At 45.2% G+C, this 27,979-nt stretch overlaps 1 protein-coding gene across 1 annotated transcript; it reads left to right on the forward strand.

Annotated features, from left to right (window-relative positions):
* Positions 1-15,171: 15,171 nt before the first annotated feature.
* On the forward strand, positions 15,172-15,897 carry LOC145395465 (uncharacterized). Its single transcript, XM_080269068.1, has one exon. The coding sequence runs from the start codon at positions 15,172-15,174 to the stop codon at positions 15,895-15,897; it is 726 nt and encodes a 241-aa protein (XP_080125194.1).
* Positions 15,898-27,979: the final 12,082 nt, after the last annotated feature.

Here is a 27,979-nt window from a genome sequence, read left to right on the forward strand (position 1 = left end):
ATATAAGACTCACAAGACAATCGATTATTATTATCGTAATTTTATGCCTTTCAAATGCTGGAGAACGTTCACTGTTTACAACTGGAGAAGCAGCGAAGAAGGCGGTAATTTATTTCTTTGTTTTATAACATGTTATACATCTCTTAGGATTTATTTTATGCCTGCAGCCTCCATAAGAATCCATAGTTACATTTTTAGGTATTGAGGAACTGCAGCAACCGTCAATTCAACCAGTTCATTTGGCTAAGAGATTGATAGCCGGGTACTTAAAGGTAGGAAAACAAATTCTTAGTGAAATACCACAGTAACAAAAGATATGAATATTCTTTGAACAGGGATAACTGCTATTCGGATTTTCGGTGCTACGCTCTGTAGGCTCCACACTTAGGCTTAATATGATCTAGACTACCAAAGCCTAGCGGATGGCGGTGATGGTTCGGACAGTGGGATGGTTCGGACAGTGCATTCCCTGAGAAAAGTATGGCACACACACATTCACACAATCGCCCACATTTGTATTCCAACTTTCAATCTTACCCACACAATCCTTGACCCAACCGATCCATACTCTCTTATGTTGTTCTTCCATCTTTTACCCACAACAATACACACTCTTTCTTTTGCCCTCTCATTCTCATCTACTCCTGCACATATACCCCATCCATACTCCCATTCTCTCACACTCTCTCCTCTCCATTTAGTTTCAGTTACTCCACATACATACACTTTCGCACCCTCAGACACCTGGACAATCTCTCTCTCTTTCACCTCATCATTTGCACCCCTTACATTTCGTGATGCAATCCATACCATGTCCATTGTCTGGTCCTTGGTCATCTTTTGGTCAGTCCTTGTCCGAGGCTTCTTGTTCGTCTTTTTAGTTAGCTGTTTTCTGGGGAGGAGCACTAACCCTCAGCCAACCCTTTTAGTTGGCTCGTACGACAAGCAGGGGTACTGGGGGAGTACTCTTGAAAAAAACCCTACCCCCAGGGGTACAGTCCCTCCTGCATCACATTCAATATAAATTGTATGAAGACAAATTCATTTACAGATGATTTGCCAGTTATAGTTGTTTTGTTACTTATAAATCTACTTTGCCATTTCTCCTGAATTATAGTACTGTCTGCAGTTGTGATAGTTTGAAACACAACCCTGACCCTGACTTACTAAGACTGTATCTGATTTATTCCAAGTGTGGTGGTACTCGTGACGGGGGTTAGAGATACAAGGTGTGGTTGATTGATTGATTTGATTAATTTATTACGCCCGAAGGCGACAAACCATGTAGAGTGCCATGCAGCCATATGTGAGGTGAGTACAAGGGAACTCGTGCCACGCAGGACATGCTGTCAAGCTATAACAAATAACACCCACCAAAGTGTGGATGACGCATGAAAATAACATCTAGGTTAGCATCTTCCAACAAATGTTTACAAGTGTCCACTAATGTGAGTCCGTGTGGTATTAAATCAGAGACAAGTGGACATTGCAGGCAATAATGGTCAAGGGTGTTGGCACTGGGTGCATCACACAGCTTACAGGAGGAGAAATGAGGTGCATTGCCCACCCCAGTCACCTGCCACACAGGGCTGTAGCCCAGTCTGAGGCAGTCACACACCATGTTATGTCAATGAACCATAAGACCACTGAGACGATATCTATGGGGACAAGAAAGAAAGTGGTCATAATGTTGGATGGACGCACTGTGAGCCCTCTCAGCATTTCTATGGTGGAGAATAGGGGAGTGGGCTGCTTTGTGTATTATATGCTTGTAGCAAATGGGGGAGGCATTAAGTTGTATCCACAGCAGGCAGATCCAGTCCACAGGCAGTCCTTGCAAGGAGGTCAGCGGTGTTGTTGGTAGTGAGACCAATATGAGAGAGAATCCACAGAAAGTGCAACACCAGCGAACGATTGTGGGCAGTGACCAATTGACGGAGTATCTTTGTAACGAGGTGTTGATATGCAGGCCTGGGAGAGGAGAAGGCATGGAGGGCTGGCTGTGAGTCACAGATGATCAAGCCACTGTTGTTCGTCCATATTAGTAAAGTAACTGCATCCAGGAGTCCATGTAGTTCACAATACGTAGAGCTTGATGAGGTTGGCAGTCGACGGCCCAACCAGCCCCCTTGAGGTGGGTCCAGACTTGGGGAAAATACAGCACAGCCAGCACTGCCATCCTCCTGCAGGGAGCCATCAGTGTAGATATGGTGGGTCGTAGGGAGGGAAGATGACAGCCTGGAGATGGTCTCCAAAGCTAGCTGTTTCTGAAGCTGAGGCAGATCAGTCTTGGAGGCCGAAGTGTATGAGATAGCAGGCACAGGAGTCCTCCAAGGTGGAACGCCATAGTCTACCTCCTCAGCAAGCACTGGTAAGTTGATGTTTAGCCGTTGGACGTTTGAACAAACAGTATTAACTAGTGTGCGGCCACCACTGCGAAGCAGAGGCCTTGATGCAGTGGGATCAAGGGATGTCCAAATGATGTGAGAGTAGTTGGGAGAAAGGTGAGGATAATGCAGGAGGCATTTGAGAGGTTTTAGGCGCCACTGTAGCCGGGACGTGTTGTCTTGCAGGAATGGAGGGAGAAATCCGCACAGGCGCCCCCAGGTAAAGGTATTGTGTGCACAGAGGGATAACACAATCCCCGACAGAGAATACAGGCAGTGTTCTTGCTGGACGGGAGGTGAAGATTCTACTCTTTTCTGGAGAGATAATGAGACCGCATTTGGAAGCCAACTCGTGAAACAAGTGAAGGAAACATTGCAAATCTGCAGGGGAATTTCAATGAATGCAGATGTCATCAGCATAGCAGGTAATCGTGGTTCCAGGGATGTCAGGAAGGAGGGTGAGTAGATGATGTACGAGAATATTTAACAAAAAAAGACTAAGGACATCACCTTGTGGAGTACTAAGCTCAAAAACCTTAGGAGTGCTGTAGGCACCCTTAAAAAGAACACGAGAGGACCTATTAGACAGGTAACCACGTATCCACTGCAGCAGGTTTCCCTAACTCCAAAATCCACTAGCTGGTCGTGGATGATTTTCCATCGCAGCTTGTTTCCCATAACTCCAGAATCCACTAGCTGGTTGTGGATGATGTCTCTGTTGGCGACATCGAATGCACTCTTTAAATGAATGAAGGCCACTACACTGGTGGAGGATAGGAGGGTGTATAGCTCCATGAGGCAGTGATGTGTTCCTCGCTGTGGTAAAAAGTCGTACAGTCGGGACGAGAGCTTGTCCTGCAGCCTAAACAAGAGTCTTGTAAGAAGGATGCAATCCAGTACTTTACTGAAGCAAGAGGTGAGGGAAACAGGTCGAAATTTACTAGTGCCAGGTTTAGGAATAGGCACGATTGTATTGCGGGTCCAGGCTTGTGGCACGTATCCCAGATGGATGCAAAGGTTGAACAGCTGGAGAAGAGGATTACCAGGAACTTTCAGGAGGACATGGAGGACAGAAAAAATGGTACCACCATCACCTGGAGCCATTACCCAACCCCTGGCGAGGGCCTGTCGCAATTCATCGTCAGTTATAGCCACACCATCCTCATCATCTGTCCTCAGTAAAGCAGCAGTGAGACGGAGTGCACAAAAGTTTCTCTGGGTGGAGAGCGCGTCCTGTATGTGTGCGGGAAGGGCGCAAGCCCGTGACTGTGCAGACCAGGCATCTGCAAGATCCTGCGCATACTGTGGTGGACTGTGGTGGAGGACACTAGGGGGCTTCTTTTTGACAACCTTATTGATAAGACGCCACATGGAACCAACAGTCGTTTGATGGTTGATGCTATTGGTAAGTTTATGCCACGAATCGGTATAAACGCAGTGCTGGAGAGCAACTAGATCATCCCTCGACAATTGATACCGATGTAGACTCTCGGGGGAAGGTCGTCTTTGAAAGGCAAAACCGTCTTCCATCGCCTTCCTCTCTGCCTGGGTGATGCGATTATCCAGTGTCCAAGTATGGGTATCATGATGGCGCGTAATGTGTGGCCTGCTGACATAATGGGTGTACAAGTCATGTGTGGAGCTGACACGTGATGAATACAACTTTTCGGGACAATGATGGTCGAACTTGGGAGGAAGGTTGGTCATATAGGAGATGTAGGGCAGTACTTGGGTGGCATTGCAATGCGAGTGCATCTGCGTATAGGAGAAGGTGTTGCTGGGAGGGAATAATGAAGGCTGAGAGCAATGTGATCAGAGAAGAGTGCAGGGATAGATGAACACCTGACCTGGGATGCCACGAGACCAGATGTAAGGATATGATCTAGTGTGCCTCCTTGAGAGTGTATGGCCCCACCGGTGTCCCAACGAGTGAGCTGAACGAATATACAGTACTCAAGAAGTTTAGTCCTGTTATGGTTAACGGTGGCAGAAAGGTCCCCCAAAGCAGGGTGTCGGGCATTATAATCCCCATGTATATCATGTCATGGACGGTGGGAGCTGGCAGAGCAGCTGTATTCAACCTGCCTGGCACAGAGTACACGTTGCACAACCGAATTGTGCTGCTTCCAATGGTGACGTCAAGAAGCTGGAAGGTTGTCTCATCGTTTACAGAGCTTTGGAGGAAACGGTGCTGGATGGAAGAGTGAACATACAAGACAAGTCCATTCCTAACTCGATGGACATAAGAAACATAACCACTGTGAGTGGGAGCCTCTACCAACAAAGGATTCCTGAATGAAAATGATATCCAGGTGGCGACTGTATACATATCTTTTGAGTGCAGTAAGTTTAGACTGGTTAGTAATACCACAGGCGTTCCAAAAGATGACATGCAGTTGTGCCATGTTACCGAAATTTGTCGTGACGTTTGCGAGGGCCAGATGAGGAAGTGTTGGTGGCATGAGAAGTGCTACGCAGTGTGCCACGAGGGGAAGACTCCCTGGGGGGAGCATTCAGTCGTCCAATGGGGAGTGACAATGGAGTCCAGCTTCTCCATAAGGGTGGTGACAGTCGTAATGATGACTTGTGATTCAACCAGTGAATTTAATGTTGTCTCAAGTGTGGCTTACTTGCTAACCAAGCCATCAATGCGGGCTTCTATTGCATCAAATCGTGCCACAAGTGAGCTAATCCGAGTCCTGAGAGTGGTAACAGCATCGCAATGTTCAGTGACTGCAGCTGAGTCCAAACCAACAGTGGAGACAGGGGAAGTGGCAGCGGGGACAGGGTTAGCCCGGCATCTAGTGCAGCCATGCCAAACGTTAACCCCTTCTTGATAACATCGGGGACATTTCCAGTGCAAGGTATCTGGAGGTGGAGGGTTGGGTTGCATCGAGGCTGTATCAGAAGCAGGTGAAGGGGGTCGGTGTGGACAAGTCCGAGAGTTGTGTTGACCAGAGCACCATGCAAACCGTTCTGGCGCAGAACAATACCGGGAGATGTGACCAATGCCCCAGCATCGAAAGCATCATGGTTGCTCGTCCTTCATCTTGCGAAACTCACAAGATGGGAGGCAGGGAAGCTGAAAGTGACAATTGGTGGTGGCAGGTGAGGAAGATTCCAGGTGACTACCAGCTGGTCGATAGGAATGCTATTCTGGCAGAAACGTCGGGCTGAGTAGATCTCTGGCAGCTCCTTGGCCAAGTTGGGATCAATGCAGACAGGATAACGTGTAAGGAGGTAAGCAGGAAACTTGTGGGGCCTCTCAGGTGAGTCTTGAATTTCCAAAGAAAGGGATAGGAACTCACCTTTAGTTACTCCATCTACAAATGTCCCTGCGACGTCTGGAGAAGTAGACAAAACGGGAAGTGATTGCAAACATCTTGACCTCCACTTGGGTGCGGTCAAGGTGAAAAGCATGGTTGACCTCAGACAACCATCGAAGTTTGATGTCCACAGTTGGGTTGTCTTTGAATAGAAGCTTGATGTAGTCAGCCCTGGGCATGAACCCCGGAGGCATAGAGGCAGGAAGCAATGGCGAAACTTGGGGGGGATTGATCAAGTTGCACGAGGCGAGGAGTGTCGGATCCAAGGGCGGTTGCCCTCTGCAGAGGATCAGAAGTCTCCTGCCGCTTGGAGGCTTTGGTAGTAGGGGATGAAGGCTCACTGATGCTGTACGAGGTGTTAAGCACGGGGCACTTGGCAGAGGAAGATGTCTGGCTGACGAGGTGACGTGCGGTACAGATAGTGCTGGTTTCTGTAGCTACTGCCCCAGGTAGCGAGACATTGATACTATTTTGTGGTAGCTGTGGCCAGTCACTCTGAGTCATTTCATCCTCATCACTCAGCGCCAGGTCACCTTCAAGGTCCTCGAGGGTGGCAGGGCCCAAGTACTCCATGCTGCACACCGAGGCAGGTAGCAGGGTGAGCGGGTCGTCAGCTTCACCAGCACGACAGAACAGACCAATGGTAGCAAGGGAAATGGAGTGACTCGTCCATGACGTCACACAGGTCGTACTGCGCATGCTCAGAAATGAGTAAACCCGGCCAGGGGGGCCCCGTCTGCCGTACTGAATTTTCTCCCCAAACTACAGGCTAAGTCCAAACACCAGAAAAACACAACCAACGGTGAAGTAAGCACTTGATCTTTATGTTGCTCCCTGCAACGACAGACGGATATTGGAAGGCATGGCCAAGCAGAAAAAACAGAAATATGAGCCGCACACAGCAATGATTTGTTTAAGTCCGGCCCTCTGGTGGCGAAATCCACGGGATGTGGTGGGTGGAAAGGGAGGAGGGGGGGGGGGAAAGTTGGAGGCGATGGTTATAGGCTATTCATTTGCATCAGAGAAGAGATGAGCCTCATGCTATTGAAGGCTGGCAGCTAATTGGTTGTCCGGGAGCATTCATTAGTAATATATATATATATATATATATATATATATATATATATGCATAGGTTAAAACCCTAGGCCTTACAAAGTTTATCAGATGGCCTAGATATGCGTGAAGTTTTCAGTTCTGCAAAACCAACACTTTCTCACAAACTTTTAGGAGTTCCTTGATTTTTTCCAGTGTTCAGGCAAATTAAGGTAAATTATACGTCAGTACAGCGACATTATGTAAAATCTAATCTAGTAAGATATCAGGATCCCAATGAAATGTGACATATTCCCTAAATTTAGATGAATGACGTAGATACGAGTGAAGACGAGGCTGTCACCCGCCACATTTAAATATCCCGCATCCCATATATTGTCGCAGCTGTTGTAACTGTATATATTCGAAACTTTTAGGCAGAAAACTTACCTATGAAAAGCATAATGTAAACTACTGTAACAGTAAAATCCATTACGTAAGCTGACAGAATAGCAGAACGGTCTCTGGTTATCTTGAAAATTCACCTGCAATCAAGTACGACATACCACTTCCCGCCTTTCTTGAGTGGTTGCTATTCCCACCTGCAGCCTGCTCCCCAACACCCCGTGTCTACCAGTATAACTTACCTGAACTTGCCTGAACACGAAGGAAAAAATAAAAAACTTAAAAGTTAGAAAGTCTTGATTTGGCAGAACTGAAAATTTCACAATTATCAGGCCACCTGATGCACTTTGTAAGGTCTCGTTTTTAAATTAGTCGATGCATATAACTTCATATATATTTTATCCAAGCAATCTTATAGTCAAATGGTTAATGTACCCTTTATAATAAAAAAAATAAATAAAATACATCGTTGCTAATGGATCCACTCGGACAGCCTATCACCTGCCAGCATTCAGAAGCTTAAGGTTCTCTTTTCAGGTGAGATCGAGTTGGCTATAGTTGATATACTGGCAGTCTCACTTCGTCTCGTAAATTAAGATCATTCATTTCATATTTTCCTGGCGTATTTACCATGTCAGTCTCTCGCCACCAATGGACTCCGTGGAAGTTGAGTCAGAGGGTGGAGAGTGAGGGTGAGTGGGAGGGGTTGAATGGGGAGATGGAGTGAAAAGAAGGGAGGGAGTGAGAGGGTGGGAGGGGGAAAGGAGAGAGAGGGGAAGACGGTACTATGAGTGGATGAGGAGGAGGAATGTAGAAGTGAGAGAGAAGGATGGAGGATGACAGAAAGGAGGAGAGGCGGACGTGAGGGGGTGAGGAGGGTTAAACTGTGAAAGGGAGAAAGGGGGTGAGAGGGGAAGAGAAGGTGTGAATACTGGGGAATGAATGATACAGGAGACGTGGGCGAGAGGTGATTTACATGCGGTGGCGCCATCTGTTAGGCGTGTTGGGCACTATTGTCCCGTTACTCAGAGCACACGAACTTTTGCCATCAGGTGCTCATCTTTTGAGGAAATTATGTTATTAGGCATGAAGAACATAGAGGGAGAGGAAATGGAGGATAAGCACCAGAGTATTTCAAAGTAATATTAGAGTGAGAGGTTTGACCAACGATTTCATCTCACACAGAGAAGAACACATCAACCCTTCGCATATATCAGAATAAGTACTGTTGGAAAGGTGCCCTGAAGGGGAGCACTGACGATGACTGGAAGGTTCATTGCACCTGTTTGGATGAAGTTCGTTTTGACAATAACATGTGATGCCAAAAACACTGTTCGAGTAATGTGTATGTACCCACGGTGGTTTTTACATGATGATCTATTAATTCTTGAGTATATATGTTGTGGTGCTTATTGGCAATATATTTCACGTGTTTCTTCATTCTTTTTACAATGCCGCTCGTAAAGAAGCAATTGGTAATGATTGGATTGGTTACCATTTGGGACATTACTAAGAGAGAGAGAGAGAGAGAGAGAGAGAGAGAGAGAGAGAGAGAGAGAGAGATTGTGGATAGTGTGGAAATGGTCAGAAGTATGAGTAGAGAGAGGGAGAGGAAGGTAAGCAAAGCGGAGGAAGGAAGGGGGGGATGAGAGAGAGCATGGGAGGACTCTGCCTGATACATATCCACAACGCCTGCCTACGCCACCTCATACACACACTCACCTCTTCTCTCTCGACTAGTAAGTATCAGGCACCACAGTCTCGTCAGAAGTAAGTACTACAGACAGAGAGATTGTTCAGCTCTTGTGCGTCGTGGTCCGGTAAATGAGTGGGACTTAATAATATTAATCATCCGTCTAAGTGACCCTTGTGTAGTTAATCAGCATTATTTTACGTCTTATCTTTTTGTAGAAGTTTATTTCTGCTTGTGGCTCGTCAGTGTTCATAGATCGGTAAGTAGAAAGATAGATAAATAAATAGATTGATAGATAAATACACAGATAGACAGATATTCCTCATTCTTCCTCCCTTCACTCGAAGCACCGCTCCCTCATGTATTTATGGATATTTTATACCCAGGTATTGTAACTCTTTTCCAGGGTTGATTTTTTTTCTAGTCTGTTTCCCCTCCCCCCCTCTCTCTCTTTCTCTCTCGAAAATTTTTCTTTCCAGGACAGGTTTGTCTCCATGACAACTTTCTCCCCGCCACGTTTCTCTCCTGGATAATTTTGTACGATAATTATCTTACCACGACGCCCTTCTCGCAGTGACGATATTCTCTCAATATTTTTTTCCCCTGCAAGACTCTTTTCTCCTCATTTTTGCTGCATTCATAGTGGCAGCCAAATGCAACGGGTTTCCCTGCGTCTCTTGGTGTATCTTCTTGAGGGGAATATTCAGGCATGTTGCAACCATAAAGCTATATAAACGTGCATCTTGGAGGAATAATTAGGCAAGTGTCAACCACAGAGCTTTATAAACTTGCATCTTGAAGGAATAATCTGGTAAGTTACAACCATAAAGCTTTATAAACTTATATCTTGAAGGAATAATCAGGCAAGTGTCAACCAAAGAGCTTTATAAACCTGCATCTGGGTGTATAGTCGGCATCAAAAGTTCTGTCATTTCCCCTGCTTTTCTCTCCACGGGCTTTTAAAATGATTAAGTTAACGTCCACAGCAACCTACACTGACCATTATATTTAGCCACAGATCAGTGTTAATATACTATTTTTTTTTTTTTTTTTTGTTATGAAAGAACAGGGGAAGGGAAAACAAATAGATAAATAAATAATCTACCCTAATTTACTCTAACTTGGCCAAAATTTTCCACCTCTCCGTCTTGAATGCTGAGGTATGATAATACATTAGCAACGAAATGCCCTGCAACTGACCTACATGAAATAAGCTACAAAAGAAAAAAAATCTGGGCCAAGTTAGAGTAAAATCATGATAGTGTCGTTGCTATGGATTCACCACAGTAATTTTCGTAGACCATGGATGAAAAAGTAGGAGAGGTGAAGGATTTTTGATGCTGATTGTACATCTGGGGTGTGTCTGAGGGATGTGTTCGATACAAAGGAGACTTTTGGGATGTGCTGGCGGGAAGGTGATGGATACGGTTAGTGTGGGTGCGGCTATCAGAGGTATCCTTAGTTTTTCTTTCTCTCGGTGACGATTCTGTCTAAGATGCTTTTCTCTGTATGAAACTTTCTTTTCTGTTATTTTCTCTCAAACATTATTTTTTTCCCAGGACATTTTCCTCTCGGCCCCTTTCTCTCCCCAACACTTTTCTCTACACGACAGTTCTCTCTCAGGGACACGTTACTCACAATGTACCTTATTTCCTGGACTCCTTTTCTCCAGCCTCTTTTTCAACACGACTGGGTTCCAAAAGGGCAGTTTTCTTGCATATCATTTTTCCCCACTCTGGACTAGCTTCTGTTTGCACTTTTGTGTTTTTACGATGAGTTTTGTTTCAGGGATATGTGCGTCCATAACTGTTCTCCAACAAGATTATTTATTCAAGACCTATTTTCTTCCAGGACAGTCTTCTCTAATCACAGCTTTCCCCTCAGCAATTTTTTTCCGCTTCAGTTTTCTCCCTGGACGATTTCTTTCATGACAGTGTTTATTCTTGACGATAAACATTTTCTTCGATTTTTTGTTGTTGTTGACCGAGGATGAGGTGGAGGGATGGAGTTGAGAGGTATATGAGGGAGGGGGGAGTGAGCTGGGAGCAGGGCAGTGAAATGGCGGGGGACAGAGCGACTTGGAGGCCTTTTGTCTGCGGCCACCCTTTGCGGGATAAGGGCGTCGGGCTATAGATAGATAGATAGATTTTCCTCTAGGATAGTTTTCATCTTGGGCAGTAATCTTGCAGGATTTGGTTTCTCCTAATCTGCTTTCTTTCTGGCGCTTTTTTCTTCCAGTAAAGTCAGTTTTTCTTCTAAACAGTTTTTCTTGCAACCTGTTTTTCTTTCATCGCCATTACTTATTGGTTATTTTTCTTTCACGCAATATCTCTAGGCTTGAGGTGGTTTGGCCATGTTGAGAGGATGGAGAGTGAGAGACTGACGAGGAGAGTGTATGTGACTGAGGTGGAGGGGGGTAGAAGGAGGTGGTGGCCAAGGATGAAATGGAGGGATGGAGTGGGGTGGTATATGAGAGGGGAGGGGGTGAGCTGGGAGAGGGGCTGTGAAGTAGCGAAGGACAGGACGACATGAAGGCGATTTGTTTGTGGCCACCCTTTACGGGATTAAGGCTTCTGGCAATAGATAGACAGATATATAGATCTTCTAGGAAAACTCTCTTGTAGCAGGGTTTTCTTCTGGGACATTTTCCTTGATGAACTTCTTTTCCTTAGACGCTATAAGAGCCGTTCAGCCTCTGTGCCTGGTGGTGGCGGTGGTGGTGGTGGTGGTGTGCCTGGTGGTGGCGGTGGTGGTGGTGTGCCTGGTGGTGGCGGTGGTGGTGGTGGTGTGCGTGGGTCCGGTGGCGGGCTGGGCAGGAGCAGGTTCGAGTCGAGCCTCCAAGATCACTCCCCTATCCTGTGGCACCAACACCAACATGACGGTGGGAGAGCAGGTTGCCATCGAGTCTCCTAACTTCCCTCTGAACTACCCAGTCGACTACAGGTGAGTTATATAGACATACAGACCACACACACCTTATGGTTCTTTCTTGGCTCAAATGTTGAAGTATTACCTGCTGCTGATGATGAAATATTAGATATAGAAGATTAAAACATGATACCTTATCTACCTATCCCTCTAAATCAATCATCGTGGCAGGAAGGCAGCAGTACGATAATATTTATTACTTAGTCACAGAATTCCTGAATGACTTCTCTGAAGCAAATTTTTTCGATGAACTGTTCCTTCGTCAACCTTCTCATAGACAGCCAACCAGGAGGCGGTGCAAAATAGTGCCTGAATTTTGGAAGCGATTCCTTTACTATAAACAAATTAGATGAAGGTCTTGGTGGAGTTTTGGCTGAGGATTGTGTCCAAACTCTGTTATCAGTAAACATGCTAAGGGAGCGCATCTTTAAATATTGTCTACTTATCTTTGCCAAGCAGTTTTCCAAGGAATTGAACATCAAATCGTAACAGCGTGGCGAGTTTCATGTTATGCATAAGACGGCTGCTGCGCCATTACAGCGACCCAACCATGGAGAATTACCGGTTGTAAGAATGTAACTTATACTCTACCATGCACATGAATTAACACTTGTTGAGAGTGCAGTTATGTCAATGCACGCATCCTTTTTTTTTTTTTTTTTTCTTAGCCACCCGAGTGATTAAAATTTCATATCCAACATGGTAATTCGAGCAATGATCCGATCTTTACTTGTTTCTTCTTCAAACAATGATGTAATTGGATAGATGGAGCCACAGTTGCTGTCGCATTTGTCCAGGAAGCCTCAGAACGGAAACAACTGTTGTAGATTCTCTGGCAATGAGCCGTACAGAAAACATTAGTATAAGGAACACCAAGTAGAACTGAACACAGTACAGACGATGCGGAACTCGTGCTAACGTAAGGCCACTTAAAATGTACAGGTTGGTCCGCACACTACTCTCTTTTATCTTGGGTGATGCAGTCATCATAATGTACTTTTGTGATACATTGTGGGTATGTAATGAAATGACTAATCAATCATGCAACCCTTGCAAGTAAATGGCTAATCAGTCATGCAACAGCTGCGAGTATAATGCTGCAAATTAGACACTGGTAATGTTGATTGAGTCGTCCCGCCAACACACGAGGATTTGGGTGAGTAATAGACGCATCGCCCTGAATAACTGATGCTACTAACCATGTCCCCATTTTTACATTATTCCCGAAGTGAAGGAGAGTGCTGTGTGCGTGTGTGTGTGTGTGTGTGTGTGTGTGTGTGTGTGTGTGTGTTTTAAGTTGCACACACACAAAGAAAAAAGTAAAAATGAATGTAAAGAGACATTGATCACGCAACATTTGCATGACAGACTGATCACAGATGATAAACAGTATTAAATACTAGATACTAATCACTACAATTGGTGATCACACAAGCGTGAGGCGTCCCAGCCGCATATTACCCTTTTTCTCCAAATCGGACGGCCAAAGCGCCTAGATCACTCGATCAGCCAAGACAGCCGAATAGATGAACTTTGGTGACCCACCTGGCAATGAGAGGTGAAACGGGGGGGTCAGGGGGGCGGAGCCCCCTTTTTTGGTTAGGGTAAGACGTACTGATACGTGGAAGAAAGATAAGGTCTAGTTTGGTTACTACAGTAACTCACAGTGCTTTTGAATTTTGTCAGCTATTGACCAATCAACATATATATTTCCTTGCGGTGAAACATTATATATATATATATATATATATATATATATATATATATATATATATATATATATATATATGTATTGAAAATCACCCCCCCTGTCGAGACACCCCCCTTAGGAGGGAGCCATGGCCCCACCCCCACCCCAGAAGTAGCTCAGTCAGTAGAGAGGTGGCTTGCAGTCCTACCAGACCCAGGTTCAAATCACTGCTGGGGCAGAGAACAGTTTAAGGATTTGAATTTAATAAAAATGCAGACTTTACTGCTCTACCACAAGACCTGCTGACATGTCATAAAAATCCTGTACCAATACACTAGTCCTGTATGAGACAGCCCCAGCATGTATTCAATATGGATGGTGGGTGTTAGCACCGAAGTGGTGACATGTAGAGGTGTATGGTATGTGGGAGGACTACTGGGCCTTGGAAGCAGGCAGTGAAGCCTATGTCCAGAGTCGGACACATTAAAAAAAAAAAAAAAAAAAACGCCAATCAGGACTCAAGCTCAAGCCCTCTAAGTGCGTCCTGGCTCAGTGATCCGTTTCCTTTCTGGGTCACATAATCTAGGCAGAGGGCATTTCTCCTAACCCCGACAAACTGCACGCCATTGCAGACTTTCCCCTACCCAAAGACATCCATGACGTGTGCCCTTTCCTTGTACTTACCTCCTACTATTTGCGTTTCATGAAGGGTTTCACCAACATCGATAAACCCCTCCACGATTTAACCAAGAAAGGCGAACCATTTCCTCTGGACCGAGGCCTGAATCACCGCCTTCAACACATTGAAGACCAAGCTCATCACCACCCCAATTGTCGCTTTTGCAGACTAGACGCAGCCTTTCCGTCCATGCACAGACGTATCCCTAGTTGCCATAGGTGCTGTACTAGCCCAAGTACAGGACGGGTGAGAACATATCATTGCCTGTGCCAGCCGCACCCTCAACCAAGCTGAAAAAAACTATGCAGCTACAAAACGTGAATGCCTGGGCATTATATGGGCCTTAGAACACTTCCGAGCATAAATATCAGGCACTCACATTACGATTGTCACAGATCATCAGTCCCTTCAGTGGCTATGTCAATCTAACACAAACAATGCCCAACTAATCAGATGGAGAGAGGCACTGAAGGAATTTGACTTCAAAATCATCTACCGACCCGGGAAATTGCACACCAACGCAGATGCCTTGTCACGACTCCCCATCAACTCCATCCGCACTATCCCCGACCTTATTCAGCGATGGCAGAAAAAGGAACTACCACCCTGGATACCACCACAGACATTTGCCAAACTCTACCGGCATTGTGACCACCTGTTCACCCAGGACAGACACATAGTCCTAGACCCTGACACCACCCACGACACCATGGTCCACCTCCACTCCCACAACGGCATCCACCTCAGCACGAAAAAACTCCTCCAAGTTTTTAACAACATCTATTAGACAACCGGCCCCTCTAACCTAGCAAAGAAAATCATTTAAGCCTGCCAAGCCTGCTCCCTGGGAAAAGACATTACCTGGACACCAGGGCCATCGGGAATAATCACCGCCCACAAGCCATGGCAACTGCTATCGGTCGATGAAGGAGGGCCCTTACCACCCAAAGCCGGCTACAAATATATCATCACTTTCGTCTACGTCTACCAGAAATTCCTCATCTCCTGCCTCACCAAGGAACACCACGCCATGGCCGTAGCCAAAGCACTAGTCCGCCACGTCTTCCCCTACTTTGGAATTCCTCAGGTCCTACTCTCAGACAATGTCCCAGATTTTATTGACAAGGTCTGGAGAGAACTAGCCACCCTGTTTGGCTACCAGATCTCTCACTCCTCCCTCTATTGGCCCAAAGGAAACGGAGTATGTGAGAGGAGCCATTGTACCCTTCTCAACCAGGTGCGACCACAGATACAAGAAACAGGCAACGAAGACTGGCCGGCGCATGTCAAAATAATACAATGGGGCATGAACATCTGCCTGAGAGATGACTGGATCACCCCACATGAACAGGTGTTTGGAGAAGCTCCCCTCCTCCTACCCCTACGACACCACTTCCAGCCCCCCTCCCCACCCCAAACCTCCGACCCTCTCCATCACCTCAAACGGCAGTTACACCACCTACAACAGCAAAAAGATATCCAGCGAGACACCACAACACCCAACCCCTACAAGCCCAGAGATCCAGTAGTGGTAGCACGTCTGCCGGTCCCGAATAAAATATCACCACAGTTCAAGGGACCCTACACAATAGTCAAAGTTCCCAACCCCTACCAGGTCACTATACAACACCACGGAAACACCTGCGCATATCGCAACCATCACGTGCGACTCTTCCACACAACACTCCACAACACTCTCCCAGGCTGCAGACACTCCACCCCCCGCCCCGTCACCCTGCCATCTCCTGCTTTCTGAGAACCGTCCTCTGACTCATACCACTACTATTTCACTCCCTCCTCCTCCGCCTCACCTTCCATGACCTTCTCACCCACCTCACCATCCTCCAGCCCCCCACCACTCCCGTGGAACCCTGATGCTTCTTCAGCAACCCCACCAGACACCTCACCTCACACCACCATGCCAGCACCCCCCAACACGCCCGAAAATGTTCCAGAACCGGCCCACAACCCCCAGCAACTCTACACCACATCCCCGCACTACTCCCACACTTACCCATATACCTACTACCCCTACAGCAACCTCCAGCCACACCACACCACACCCTGGCCTGTCACCCTGCAGCCCCGCCACCCCCGCCTGCGCTACGCCACCCACGCCACCGAACTTTCACCCACGTGCAACCAGTGCACCACTGGCATCCCCCACTACCACCCACACACCCTCGTGGCCACACCACATCCCCACCGAGCACTCCAGCCCCACCAGCACAAATCCACTGCACACACACCCACCCAAACACACCACCACGTACAGCTCACCCTCAAAACCATCACGTGACTCCACCACCTCACCACCAATGCCCATCTTCACCACCACCACAACCAGATCTGGACACCTCTCTTGCCCACCAGCCAGATACACTGCTACACCCTCACTCACACCCCCAACATCACCCCAGCCACCGGCAACTACACCCTACACCCCAACCACACACATCCCCAACACAACCCTCATCAGGCTGAGCCTACACCAGGCACAGTGGAAGCTTCCATCTGCCCAATTCCCTAGGGAGAAGACCCACACCTACCCTAGACACCCTCATAAAACCTCGCCTGCCTCAACTCTCACCAACATACAGCCAGGAGCCTCTCACTGCTCACCACCACCAGAGATGAGGATCCGCCACATCGTCTGGTACCCTGCACAATGGCCCAGCCAAAGGACACAGTGGACGCATCAATCACTCTGCCACCTCCGCCAACCACCACACACCTCCACCCTCCACATCATCTATGCCCCACACCAGTTCACACGCCAGTGGATCACCCTCCTCCGTCACCTCACACCGACACACCAGACCTCCACCTTCAACACATACCACCCCTGGACTTTAGGACGTGACTTTTTCCCCACCGACGGTGGTGAAATACACACCCCCACTGAGACCCCCCCTTAGGACGAAGCCATGGCCCCACCCCCACCCCACGAGGAGACCACAGATGGACAGGTAGAGGGCGCACCAGGTCCGAACGATACAGGCCCAGGTGCACCACGGCCCTACGCCCCTCTACCCCTCAACAAGGTCAACGATAACTTAACAGTCCCAGCCAACTACATCTCAGCTGGGCCAGCCCTCGCCAGGATTGGGATGGGACTTGTCTACAGGCAGTCCCAAGCAGCACCACTGTATCGGCCACTGTCCATACCTGGGAAGGATCGGCCACTGTATGACATTCAGCTGTTGCCCCCTGCAGCACTGCGGTATCAGCCACTGTCCATACCAGGAAAGGAGCGGCCACTGTATGCCCTTCTGCTGCAGTCACCCTTGGAACCAGCCCAGCGGTGGTGGTCACTGTACGCACATCAGCTGGCAAGCCAGGGAAAGGTAGAACTGCGACATCGGACACTGTCCACGTCAGGGAAGGGTCGGCCACTGTACGCCCTTCATCTGCAGTCTCTAGGGTTTCCCCGTCGGAGGAAGTCCCTGGCTCAGTCCACTTGTCACCCAGAGGCTGAGCAGAATGTCCTTCTCACTCTCCCCACAGGTGTGGTCCCCAAGAGGAGCTGCCCTTTGAGGAGTGGTGGCAGGGCCCAATCCTGGGAAAGGGAATCCACACCCTACGAGTCGCCCCTGGATGACACCCGGCATTGACAGACATCAGGAAGGGACACTGTAGGCAACTCCTGTCAGCGGTCCAGCCCAGTAGTGACCGCAGCCCCCAGCCACCCAGGGACGTGCCCAGGACCCCGGGGCGGGACCTCTTGAGCCCATCCCACCGACGACCCTCTGCCAGGAGCAGACAGCAGCAGGCACGACTCCTGGCCTTGTTTGGCCCCAGTCCCAAGGGCCACTTGTCAGGTCGAGGCCCCACCAAGGAAGGGCCTCTCTGCACCCCAGACCATGACCACACCCGGGCTGCCTCACCTCCTGCAGTAGTCTCGTGTCCCCTACGGGAGGGTACGCCCGAGGACCTGCCCCTGACTACCGGGTGCCACCTCTGATTAAGCCCAGGTTTCAGCAGCCCAAGAAGTCAACTAGTGAAATAACAGTGACTCCCTACATAACAAGGACTGACAGTGTCTGTATTATAAGGCTTGTTCACATCAGTGGTACAGTGAAGACTGACAATGTTCATACCTATCGCAGTGACACCTCTAATGTGCAATGAGAATTACCTAAGTCTGAAAGTAATGAATGGTGCAGCAGGACTGTACGGGAAGAACAATATAGACTGTGCCTATAACTCCAGTGTATTATTAGTGAATATCGTTGACTGATGGTGATTACCCTAGTATGTATTGTGTGCAGTAATTATTGTGTACCAAATGCCTGACATTGTCCACATAACCTGTATTGTATATACTTGCTGTATATTGTAAGGGAATCGGAATTAAGGCAATATATGTGCAAGGTTGGTCTGCTGAGTTTTTATGACCTGTTCCTCTTGTGTGTTCTAGTTCCGGTCTCGAAAGAGGACCCCGCTCAGTAGCTAGTGTTCTTAGGATGAGAAGTCAACCTAAAAACACCTAGCATAATATATATATATATATATATATATATATATATATATATATATTTGTTGGGTGTGGGCGCCGGTGCGGTTATGCAGGAATGCGAACACTTAGAGGTGTGTGGAAGTGAGGGTGCAGACCTCCCATTTGGTGTGCAGTTGCCCAGCATTGGTGATAATAAGATAACTTAAACATAAAAAAAAAAAGGAAAAAGAAAAAACTTGCTGGAAGGATTAAAGGACACATAGTGAGTAAAGTTTATTTGTAGAACAACAGGTCAAAGGTCATCACAGGGCCAGATCAAAGCTTGATTTAGCAAAAACAGCTTTACTCTTTTTTTTTTTTTTTAATGAAATTTTAACCAAACTTGGAGGGAGAGTTGCCAGTAAGGTAAAAAACGAAGTGATTTAACTTTTTGAACAATCTGGGAAAGATCAAGATCACACGGCAAGGTAATTCGACTAGTTTTTATGCCCATGTTAACTAAATAACTCAAAAAGTCTTCATCCGTTATAAACCAGGCTTGGTGGAAGGGATAAGGGTTAGCCAAGGAGTAAACTTACTGCTATGCAGAATAACAGATCATAGGCGAACATCATTGGACGGGGTAAAAAAGACCAGTTTTATCAGATTTAGACCAAACTTTGTAAAAGGGTTGACGGTAAGGCTCGAATTAAATTATTTAGTTTTGAGAACAATCAAAGGTCAAGGTGACAGGCCGAGATCAAAGTTCGATCCATGTGTGTACTTGCTGACAAAATAGCTCAGTTTTCATTAGCTTTTAACTAAACTTGATGGAATGGTTGAGGATCAGCCAAAGACCAAACTGTTGATTTTGAGAATGCTGGGGCAAAGGCCATGGTCACAGGGCTAGGTAATCTTAAGCCATTTTTTTTACTGATTTAGATCAAACTTTGTGGATGGGTTAAGGATAAGACAAGAATGAGGGATTCGATTTAGAGAACAAGGTCATATGGGAAGGTCTCAGGCCGAAATCAAAGGGCAAGGTCAGCTCAGTGCAGTGACAAGCCCCATAATTCTGTTAAGTGTCTCTGTATTTCATCTTTAACCTCCGTAAGAACTTAAATGATGCCTGGACATATTTGGAGCTGTTGTTTGTTTTCATCCTATTTAATGGCTGAAGTGCTACTGTATGGTTGCGAAGTTTATGATGGCAACTTATTTGTGGAGCACAGGAGGTATCTGCTTATGAACTAAACGCTGATTTGAGAAAAACGTCTAATTCACTGCTTTCAGATGTTAATTCTTTATTTTCACTGACTAAACACACACACACACACACACACACACACACACACACACACACACAGTATTCATTGGTCTTGAAAGCACTCATGTAAAAACGATTCATAGGCCACAGTGTTGTTGCCTTTTCTAGCCTTTATATTAATGGGAATGATTACTCATTAATAACAGATGTATGACAATAGGATAGCAAATTAAATGGCTCTTCCCTAAACTCCAGTTGCGCAGTAATACAGGCAAGGATGAAATTCCTGTCCAGTAAAAACTATTAGTGAAATGGTTGAAAGTAGCACGAACTTTACATGGAAATGGAAATCATAACATAGTAAAATTAATACTAATATTTTTGATATGTTTTATTTTCATTCCTGCATCTTGATCTTGAATTTGGCTCCCTTTAATATTGTGTTTGTTTTTTTCTTGGATGGAACGTTTTCCGGGCTCCTGGCCTTTGGTTCCTTCTTCCTTGCATAAAAAAAAAAAAAAAGCCTACTGTTCAGAGGAGTAGGATAATAATCTAATTTTGCAGGAAAGCCAGGGAGTAAGGCCACAAAATGCTTACGTCTGTGATACCCAGTTCCTTCTTCTTCCAGGGCATTAACAGTGAAATTTTCTTACAAATTCAGGTGCCAGTATGAAATAACGTGCAACGAGAGGAACGCCACACAGCTGACATTGTCCCTGGTTCAACCTTGAGAGCTCCACCAACTGCATCAATGATTGGTTCATCGTCAAATACCGCGTTCTGCCCAGAAAAACGTACGTGTTAACTTTTCACCCCCAGGACGTCATTTTTTTTGCAAATCTGCTGTATCCAGATTTTGTTATTCAGTATCACCATCATCATCATCATTCGGACCTCCTTTCCCACCCTAGGGTAGGGTGAGGAGTAGCAATGTCCAGACAGCCTAAATTTGCCCACTCCAATGGGCCACGCTTCCATTCGCTCACGATTGAAGCCTTTGGAATCCTGGCTCCATCTGATACGCCAAAAACATTCACCACCTTCTGTAGCTTCACTTAAACGTATCCAATAGAGTTAGTATCGACCCCTTGAATCCACTGACATCTTTTTTGCATTCAGTGTGTACCGATCACCAAGCAAATGGTGTTGGATCAGTACCTGCTTTTTGTGTGCCACGGTACCTCTTTTTAGCCCCTACACCATGGGCATGTTTACCAATGTTTTGCATGTGCCGCGGGGTTATTCGGGCTCCGACAGACTCTCAAAAAATATTTGCCAAAAATCAGTTATTAGTCTTAGAATATTTGCCAAAGGTCCCTATGCTTATGGTCTTACATATTTTCAATTTCTCATGAGTGATTTTGAGCACTCGTCGTTACCCGTAGGACTTGTAGAGACCTCTTCAAGATTTGCCAGGCAGGGATTTCAATGCCTGACAACCAGCAATATGCACCTCCTCCCACTCCCAGATATTAAGACTATAAACACCACTTTATGATTTCAGGCAGTTTGGGATCTATACTCAAAAAAACCCACTGTGAAAAGCAATGAAATTACGAGCGAGTCTGACTGTCGCACTTGCGCTAGTTCGCTCTTATACTTTCATTTATTATTCATAAACCCTCACACTTTATATTTCTATTACTATATAACATATATATCTACAGTCTTTATCCATAAGTTTCCTTCAGTAGTATTAGTTTATTGTCACTAGCATTGAGTGAATGTCACTTTCAATTCTTTCAGCAACTGCCCCTGTTATTCAGTGCACTTTCTGGTCCAGTATACTAGCTTTCATTGAGAGTCAATTACTCCTACGGTACACCTTCACTCATAACTCATAGTATTCTTATAATGCTCATTTACATTTCTATTTACGTTCTCTATTTTATTTACGTTATTTGTTCTATTTTATTTACACTGTGTTATGCACTATCACTTGAAGTAACTTATAAAACTATTTTCCGCTGTTCACGTATATTTACATTCATTACTTTCACTTGCTGTTTACACATTATTTACACATTGTTGCAATTCCGCTTGCACTATTTTACTCAATAGAAAGATCGTAGTCACTCTTTTATCAATTGTCAGCCCTTTACCTCTTTCCACACGAGTTTTAGTAGGGGGGTAAAGGTCACAGGGGCCCTTTGCATGGGGTGAAAAGTCCTGAAGTTAGCAAGACATGCGAACAGACGTGAAACTTTCACTCTCATTACTCCTAGGGCATATACTCGTATTCTTATAATACTACTCATTTGGGGTATACTTATTACGTTCTCTATTTTATTTACATATTTTACATTCCCCAATTTATGACACTAAGGGTGGGCCGGGGTGAGGACACTCAACACTTAGAGGAAGAAACAGTTAGAAAACTATTTTCCGATGAGCCTCTTGGCACAGGTATATGTTTACATTCATTACTTTCACTTGCTGTTTGGCACATTATTTACACATTATTTACAATTCCACTTGCACTATTTTACTCTCATTGTGAAAGATCGTAGTCACTCTTTTAGTCAATTGTCAGCCCTTTAATTCTTTCCACACGAGTTTTAGTAGGGGCAGTGAGGTCAATGGGCCCTTGGCAGGATGGGGGTGAAAAGTCCCTGAAGTTAGCAAGGTTCCAGGTGAATGTATTATCAGAGATGTACCTTATACTGAAGATTCCCGAGAGGAACTGATAAGGGTACAAGAGGCCTACCTTTTGAAACAAGTACTGCCAACGTATACTCTCGTACTACATATAAATTCAAGTACCAGTGAAATAAATGGCAGGAAATCTAGACAACTTACCGTATAAATTTATGTAGTTCCAGCACGTGAATGTAGGTGATTATCACTTTAGGCTTATCCAATCTCCCAGGCTTAAACTGTATATTTCTTTGAAATAGATTATACGTATATTTCAAGAGGAAATAAACGTGTACGGCCAGCCTGGCGATAGAATAGGGTAACGAGTGCCTGTGAGGGTAAGGACAGTGGATAGTTAGCCTATTCCTGGTGTATGGCACTCTAATTTTAAACCTGGATGGGAGTACAGGTGAGCCATTAGGAGTGCTGACTAGTATATTATTCTGATAGATGTTTCAAGCACCAACTGGGAAGGGGTATGGGTTTGAGGCAAAAAAAAAAAATCCAAAAATGTCCAGGGAAGATTTACTGGGCGTAGCACTTGCCAGGCAGGCGAGAAAGTGACCTCGGGTAAATAAGGAGGCGGGTACGATGGGGAGTCAAGAACGGGAGAAATGGCTAAATTGTCAACAATGGATGGGAGTGCAGATGAGATTAGAGTGCTGACTAGTGTTGGACATTGGCAGTACTGATAGATGATACAAGCCCCCACTGGGAAGCCCGGGTGAATTCAAATACAGAATCACAAAAGCGACGTTCTGCGGTATGATCCCTTGCTCCCAAGCATCACGAAAGTGACGCCCCGCGGTTAAGGGGTTAAGTACGATATGTACTGTTACCATCGGCATATTTCATACAGCAGCGGAGGCACTTTCTGATCTGCAGGGATTATTTATAGTCTTAATTTACCAGTTCCCATCAAGAGTTTAACTGAATTAGGTAGACGTGCAGTTTCTTCCTGTGCATTCAGAGAAAACATAGAAACCACATACCCAATCCTGCGATACGCAGGCAGAGTTGAAAGAATTACAAAGTACACTGTAATAGTAGCAGTAGCAAAGGTAGTAGTAGTAGTAGTAGCAGCAGCAGCAGCAGTAGTAGTGGCAGTAGTGATGTTGGTGGTAGTGGCAGTTAGTGGATGGAAGCCCACTGTACAATATTTACTAAGCTATCCAAGCAACCTCGTCCAACTATTCTGTATCCTTTAAAGTTTTGGAGGGGAGCTGACCCTCGTAAAAATATGTCGGAAATTCATGTTAGTGAAAGACATTGTCAAATAACCAGACGAGCTGACCTGAGAAGATTTGCTGAAATCCATGGCTTTACTTTATCCTATTTCTCATTTTTTGGGGGGAGGGGGGAAGGGGAGGGGAATGGGGCTGACACTCCCAAGATACGATTGGGCAGGAATCACGCTACCCAAATATCGAATTACACCTTGCACCATGATATCAAAACCATAGCTGGGGTTCTTTCACTATTTTTTTTTTTATTTGTTGAGGGGGCTTACCTCCCTAGAAGCCATGGACGGATTTTTTTTTTTTTTTTTTTTTTTTTTTAGTGGAAGACTTTTGGAGTACCCAGACGAACTCATCGGGAAGTTTCATTTAAATCCATCAAATAGCCTAGGGAATTAAGGCACACACACACACACACACACACACACACACACACACACACACAGTGAATCTCTCGCAACGGTATAGGGCGAGTTGCGGAAAATGAAACCATCTTGCTTCTCAGGACTGATAAAATAGTGTGGCGGTGGCAAAGGTAATCCCAAATAGAGTTCCTTGAGCTCATTATATTAAACCTTAGTACGTAACGGTATAGCCCAGCACCATTAAGTACGTGACGGTATAGCCCAGCACCATTAGGCTACGAAATGACGGTTATAGCCAGGACGTGGCAGTATAGCCCAGCACCATTAAGTTAATATGGGACGGTATAGCCAGGCACCATTAGGAGAACAGCCAGTTCAATAAGGACCATTAAGTTAGTATGTGACGGTATAGCCCAGCGCCATTAAGTTGAGCATCAACGACGGTATAGCCCAGCACCATTAAGTTAGTAGGCTACGTCACGGTATAATGGCTACCATTAAGTTAGTACGTGACGGTATAGCCAAGCACCATTAAGTTAATTTGTGGCGGTGTGAAAGCACCATTAAGTTGGTACGTGACGGTATATTAGCACCCGTAAGTACGTGATGGCTTATAGCCAGGCACCATTAAGTACGTGACGGTTCAGCCAAGGACCATTAAGTTAGTATGTGACGGTATAGCCCAGCGCCATTAAGTTAGTATGTGACGGTATAGCCCAGCACCATTAAGTTAGTAGGCTACGTCACGGTATAGCCAAACACCATTAAGTTAGTACGTGACGGTATAGCCAAGCACCATTAAGTTGGTACGTGACGGTATAGCCAAGCACCATTAAGTTGGTACGTGACGGTATAGCCCAGCACCATTAAGTACGTGATGGCTTAGCCAAGCACCATTAAGTACATGATGGTATAGCCAAGCACCATTAAGTTAGTACATGACGGTACAGCCAAGCACCATTAAATACGTGACGGTATAGCCAAGCACCATTAAGTAATGAAGGTAACTTTTAAAACATCTTTAATGACAGGAAACAGATTGCTTTTCAGTATACAACTCAATTAGCGTCGTCGGGTGTCTCAGTACTCATGTCCAAAACTGGGAGATAGTCTTCCCCTTGGCAATCAAAAGTTCGTGTGTCAGTTTCACAGCACTACAGCTTGCTTAAAGATCTGTTACAGAGATGAAATTCTTGAGAGTGATGGAGGATCACATAATTTTTTTCCTTCTATCTTCGTCGTGCCAAGTAAAAACCAACTCTTCTTTTCCGAAGCCATCCGCAGTGAATGAACACAAAGTTACTACATGGCAATTCGTACTCGAAACCAAAATCACATGTATGGCGTCAAATAAGCCATTCTGAAACGCTGACTTGCCATGTCTAAAATCTAAAAAAAAAAAAAATAATAAAAAAAATAAATGCTGCAACACAGTACACAATTTTGCCTCACTAAGCATTCTTGTTTCACTCCTGACGTAAACTATATGCTTTAATACATAGCTACCCAAGAAAAAAAAATCGCGACGCATATGAGCTATTACAATAATTTGGGGGTACCAGACATTGCTTTTTGGATAAATTTGGCCTACTGTTATAACGCTTTGTATTAATGTTGGAGTATTTTGCTTAGCTACATGGTATATAATAATGTTCAGTATATTTTGCTGCTGAACTAAGTATTCCATGCACGGATTCATCTCCTTCATTCACCTTTAAATAGAGGAGTACTATCCACATAATGAAACGAGTACATTGTAAGGATAAAACATTTTCAGTTCGTCATCGACATTTTCCACGACGTTTTGTCTAAGTAGTTCATGCTTCAAGACGGCCCAAGCTGGGTCAAGATTGAAATAACGTTACATTAAAAATAATATTAATATGTTAGTTTAATTCACTCTAGTAGGTTGGGAGGATAGGGCCAGGATCTTTATTCATTAATTTTATGTGGAGTATAGAGTTCATTGATAGGTGCTAAAAGCGAGTGAGCTTAGAAAGTATGGTAGCGTGGAAAGAATGAACAGGAAAACGATGGTAACAATGGTACACATGACTAGGTATAGGCCCATCATAGCACCTCTTACCGGCTCCCTTCAACCTCAGCCTCTTCACCGCACTGTTGCATCTTTATCCCTTTTCTATCGCTACTTCAGTGGTCACGTCTTCTCTGAACAGTTTGCTTGCATCCCTCCTCCATTACGATGGTCGTGTACCACCCGTCTAGTAGCAAACTCTCATCCCTTATCTGTTTTTTTTTCCATCTTCTTAATGCACGAGCTAACCGTTACTTCCAGTCCTTCACACATGCAACAGGTCAGCTCTGGAACTGTCTCCCTCTGTCTGTATCCCCTACTGCCTATGACCTCCAGTCTATTAAACGCAGTGTGTCGAGCTATCTCGAAATGAGCCGGTCTTGGACTTGGCTCTCTCCTATCTTATTATTTTTTCTTGGAGGGAACAATCTTGGGAGCTTCTAGTCGATGGTTCCTTCATCCTTAAAGAAAAAAGAAGAAGAAAAAGAAAAGATGAATCTGGTGAGTGAATGTGACAATATGTGAGGTATAAAGTTGAAGAGGGAAAAGGCTTAACAAAGAAGACAACTGAAATGACACAGTATGTCTGAAGATGGTCAGGAAAAGACTGCACTCATTTTCACAATTTATATTTGAATGAGTAGTTCGTATTCTACTGGCATTCTGAAGCATTTTTTATTTATTTATTTATCTATGTGTTTATTCTGACGAGGAGTAGATTGTCAGGCCTGTTGAGTGGGACCAAAATTGTCAAAGCTTGAGTGTTGAGTGCATAAATGTATGGCCGTTTCAAGTGCCATTTTCTCTATTGTTTACCTACTTCTGTGGTTGCCTGTTCGTTTCTCTGGAGTCCTAGCTTCATAGTAGTAGAAGAAAATAGGATGATGATGATGATGATCATGATCATGATCATGATGATGATGGTGGTGGTGGTGGGGAGGAGGAGATGAAGAAGTAAGTGGTACATCACATTTTCGTGTCTCAGATGTATCAGTATGTGTATGCTGATAAATAATGTCTTCTATCATAAGCAGTTTTCACACACACACACACACACACACACACACACACACAGTTCTCTCTCTCTCTCTCTCTCTCTCTCTCTCTCTCTCTCTCTCTCTCTGCTACAGCAATATACTGTAGTTCTATCCAGCGGCGGGTTAAGTTTTGTTTTATTATAGCTGCTACCTGCCTAAAATAATATTCCCAATGAACATTTCAATAACTCCTGTACTAAAAGCAGTTTTGTGTCCACTTCCAAGAACTCTTCTGCCAGAAATCCCATTACATATATAAGTTGAAGACATCCTCTGCCCTCCCTGACTTCACACTGCTTCTCACAGGAAGTATCCCATCTCATCTGTGACATACAATCACCTCTCTCAGTACAGGTAACCTTTACTATACACTTGCATTTCCCCGCTAGACTAAGGACACACACACACACCACAAAGCCAAGCCAGGAGACCCAGGACGTGTGTGCTGGGCAATCCCCAGGTCCTGTCCTCCCCACTTACTGTTTTTTAACCAAACCCCATCACCCCCACTGAGCGGGCTAATGTATGGCCCGGCCTGCACTACTAGGTGCAGGGAATCTTTGAACAAACGAACGAACACTAAGGGAATCACCTACCCCAGTATTTTTTCCCATGACCTGTTGTCCAATTCTTTATCTATTAAATGGCTTTTATCAACCATTGGTTGTGCGAATTCATTTTCAAACAGATTTTATTATTATTGTTATCCTGTAACAAACTTTATTTTTTTTTTTTGTCCTCCATTGAGATCACACGTCTGATGCATTTGTCTTACTTACGTCCCTACAGACTACTGTTGTTTATTCTGAAGATGAAAATGT

The sequence above is a fragment of the Coenobita brevimanus genome, chromosome 31 (genome assembly GCF_032717465.1).
Source record: "Coenobita brevimanus isolate Jiangsu-jjx chromosome 31, ASM3271746v2, whole genome shotgun sequence".
NCBI classification, from domain to species: domain Eukaryota; kingdom Metazoa; phylum Arthropoda; class Malacostraca; order Decapoda; family Coenobitidae; genus Coenobita; species Coenobita brevimanus.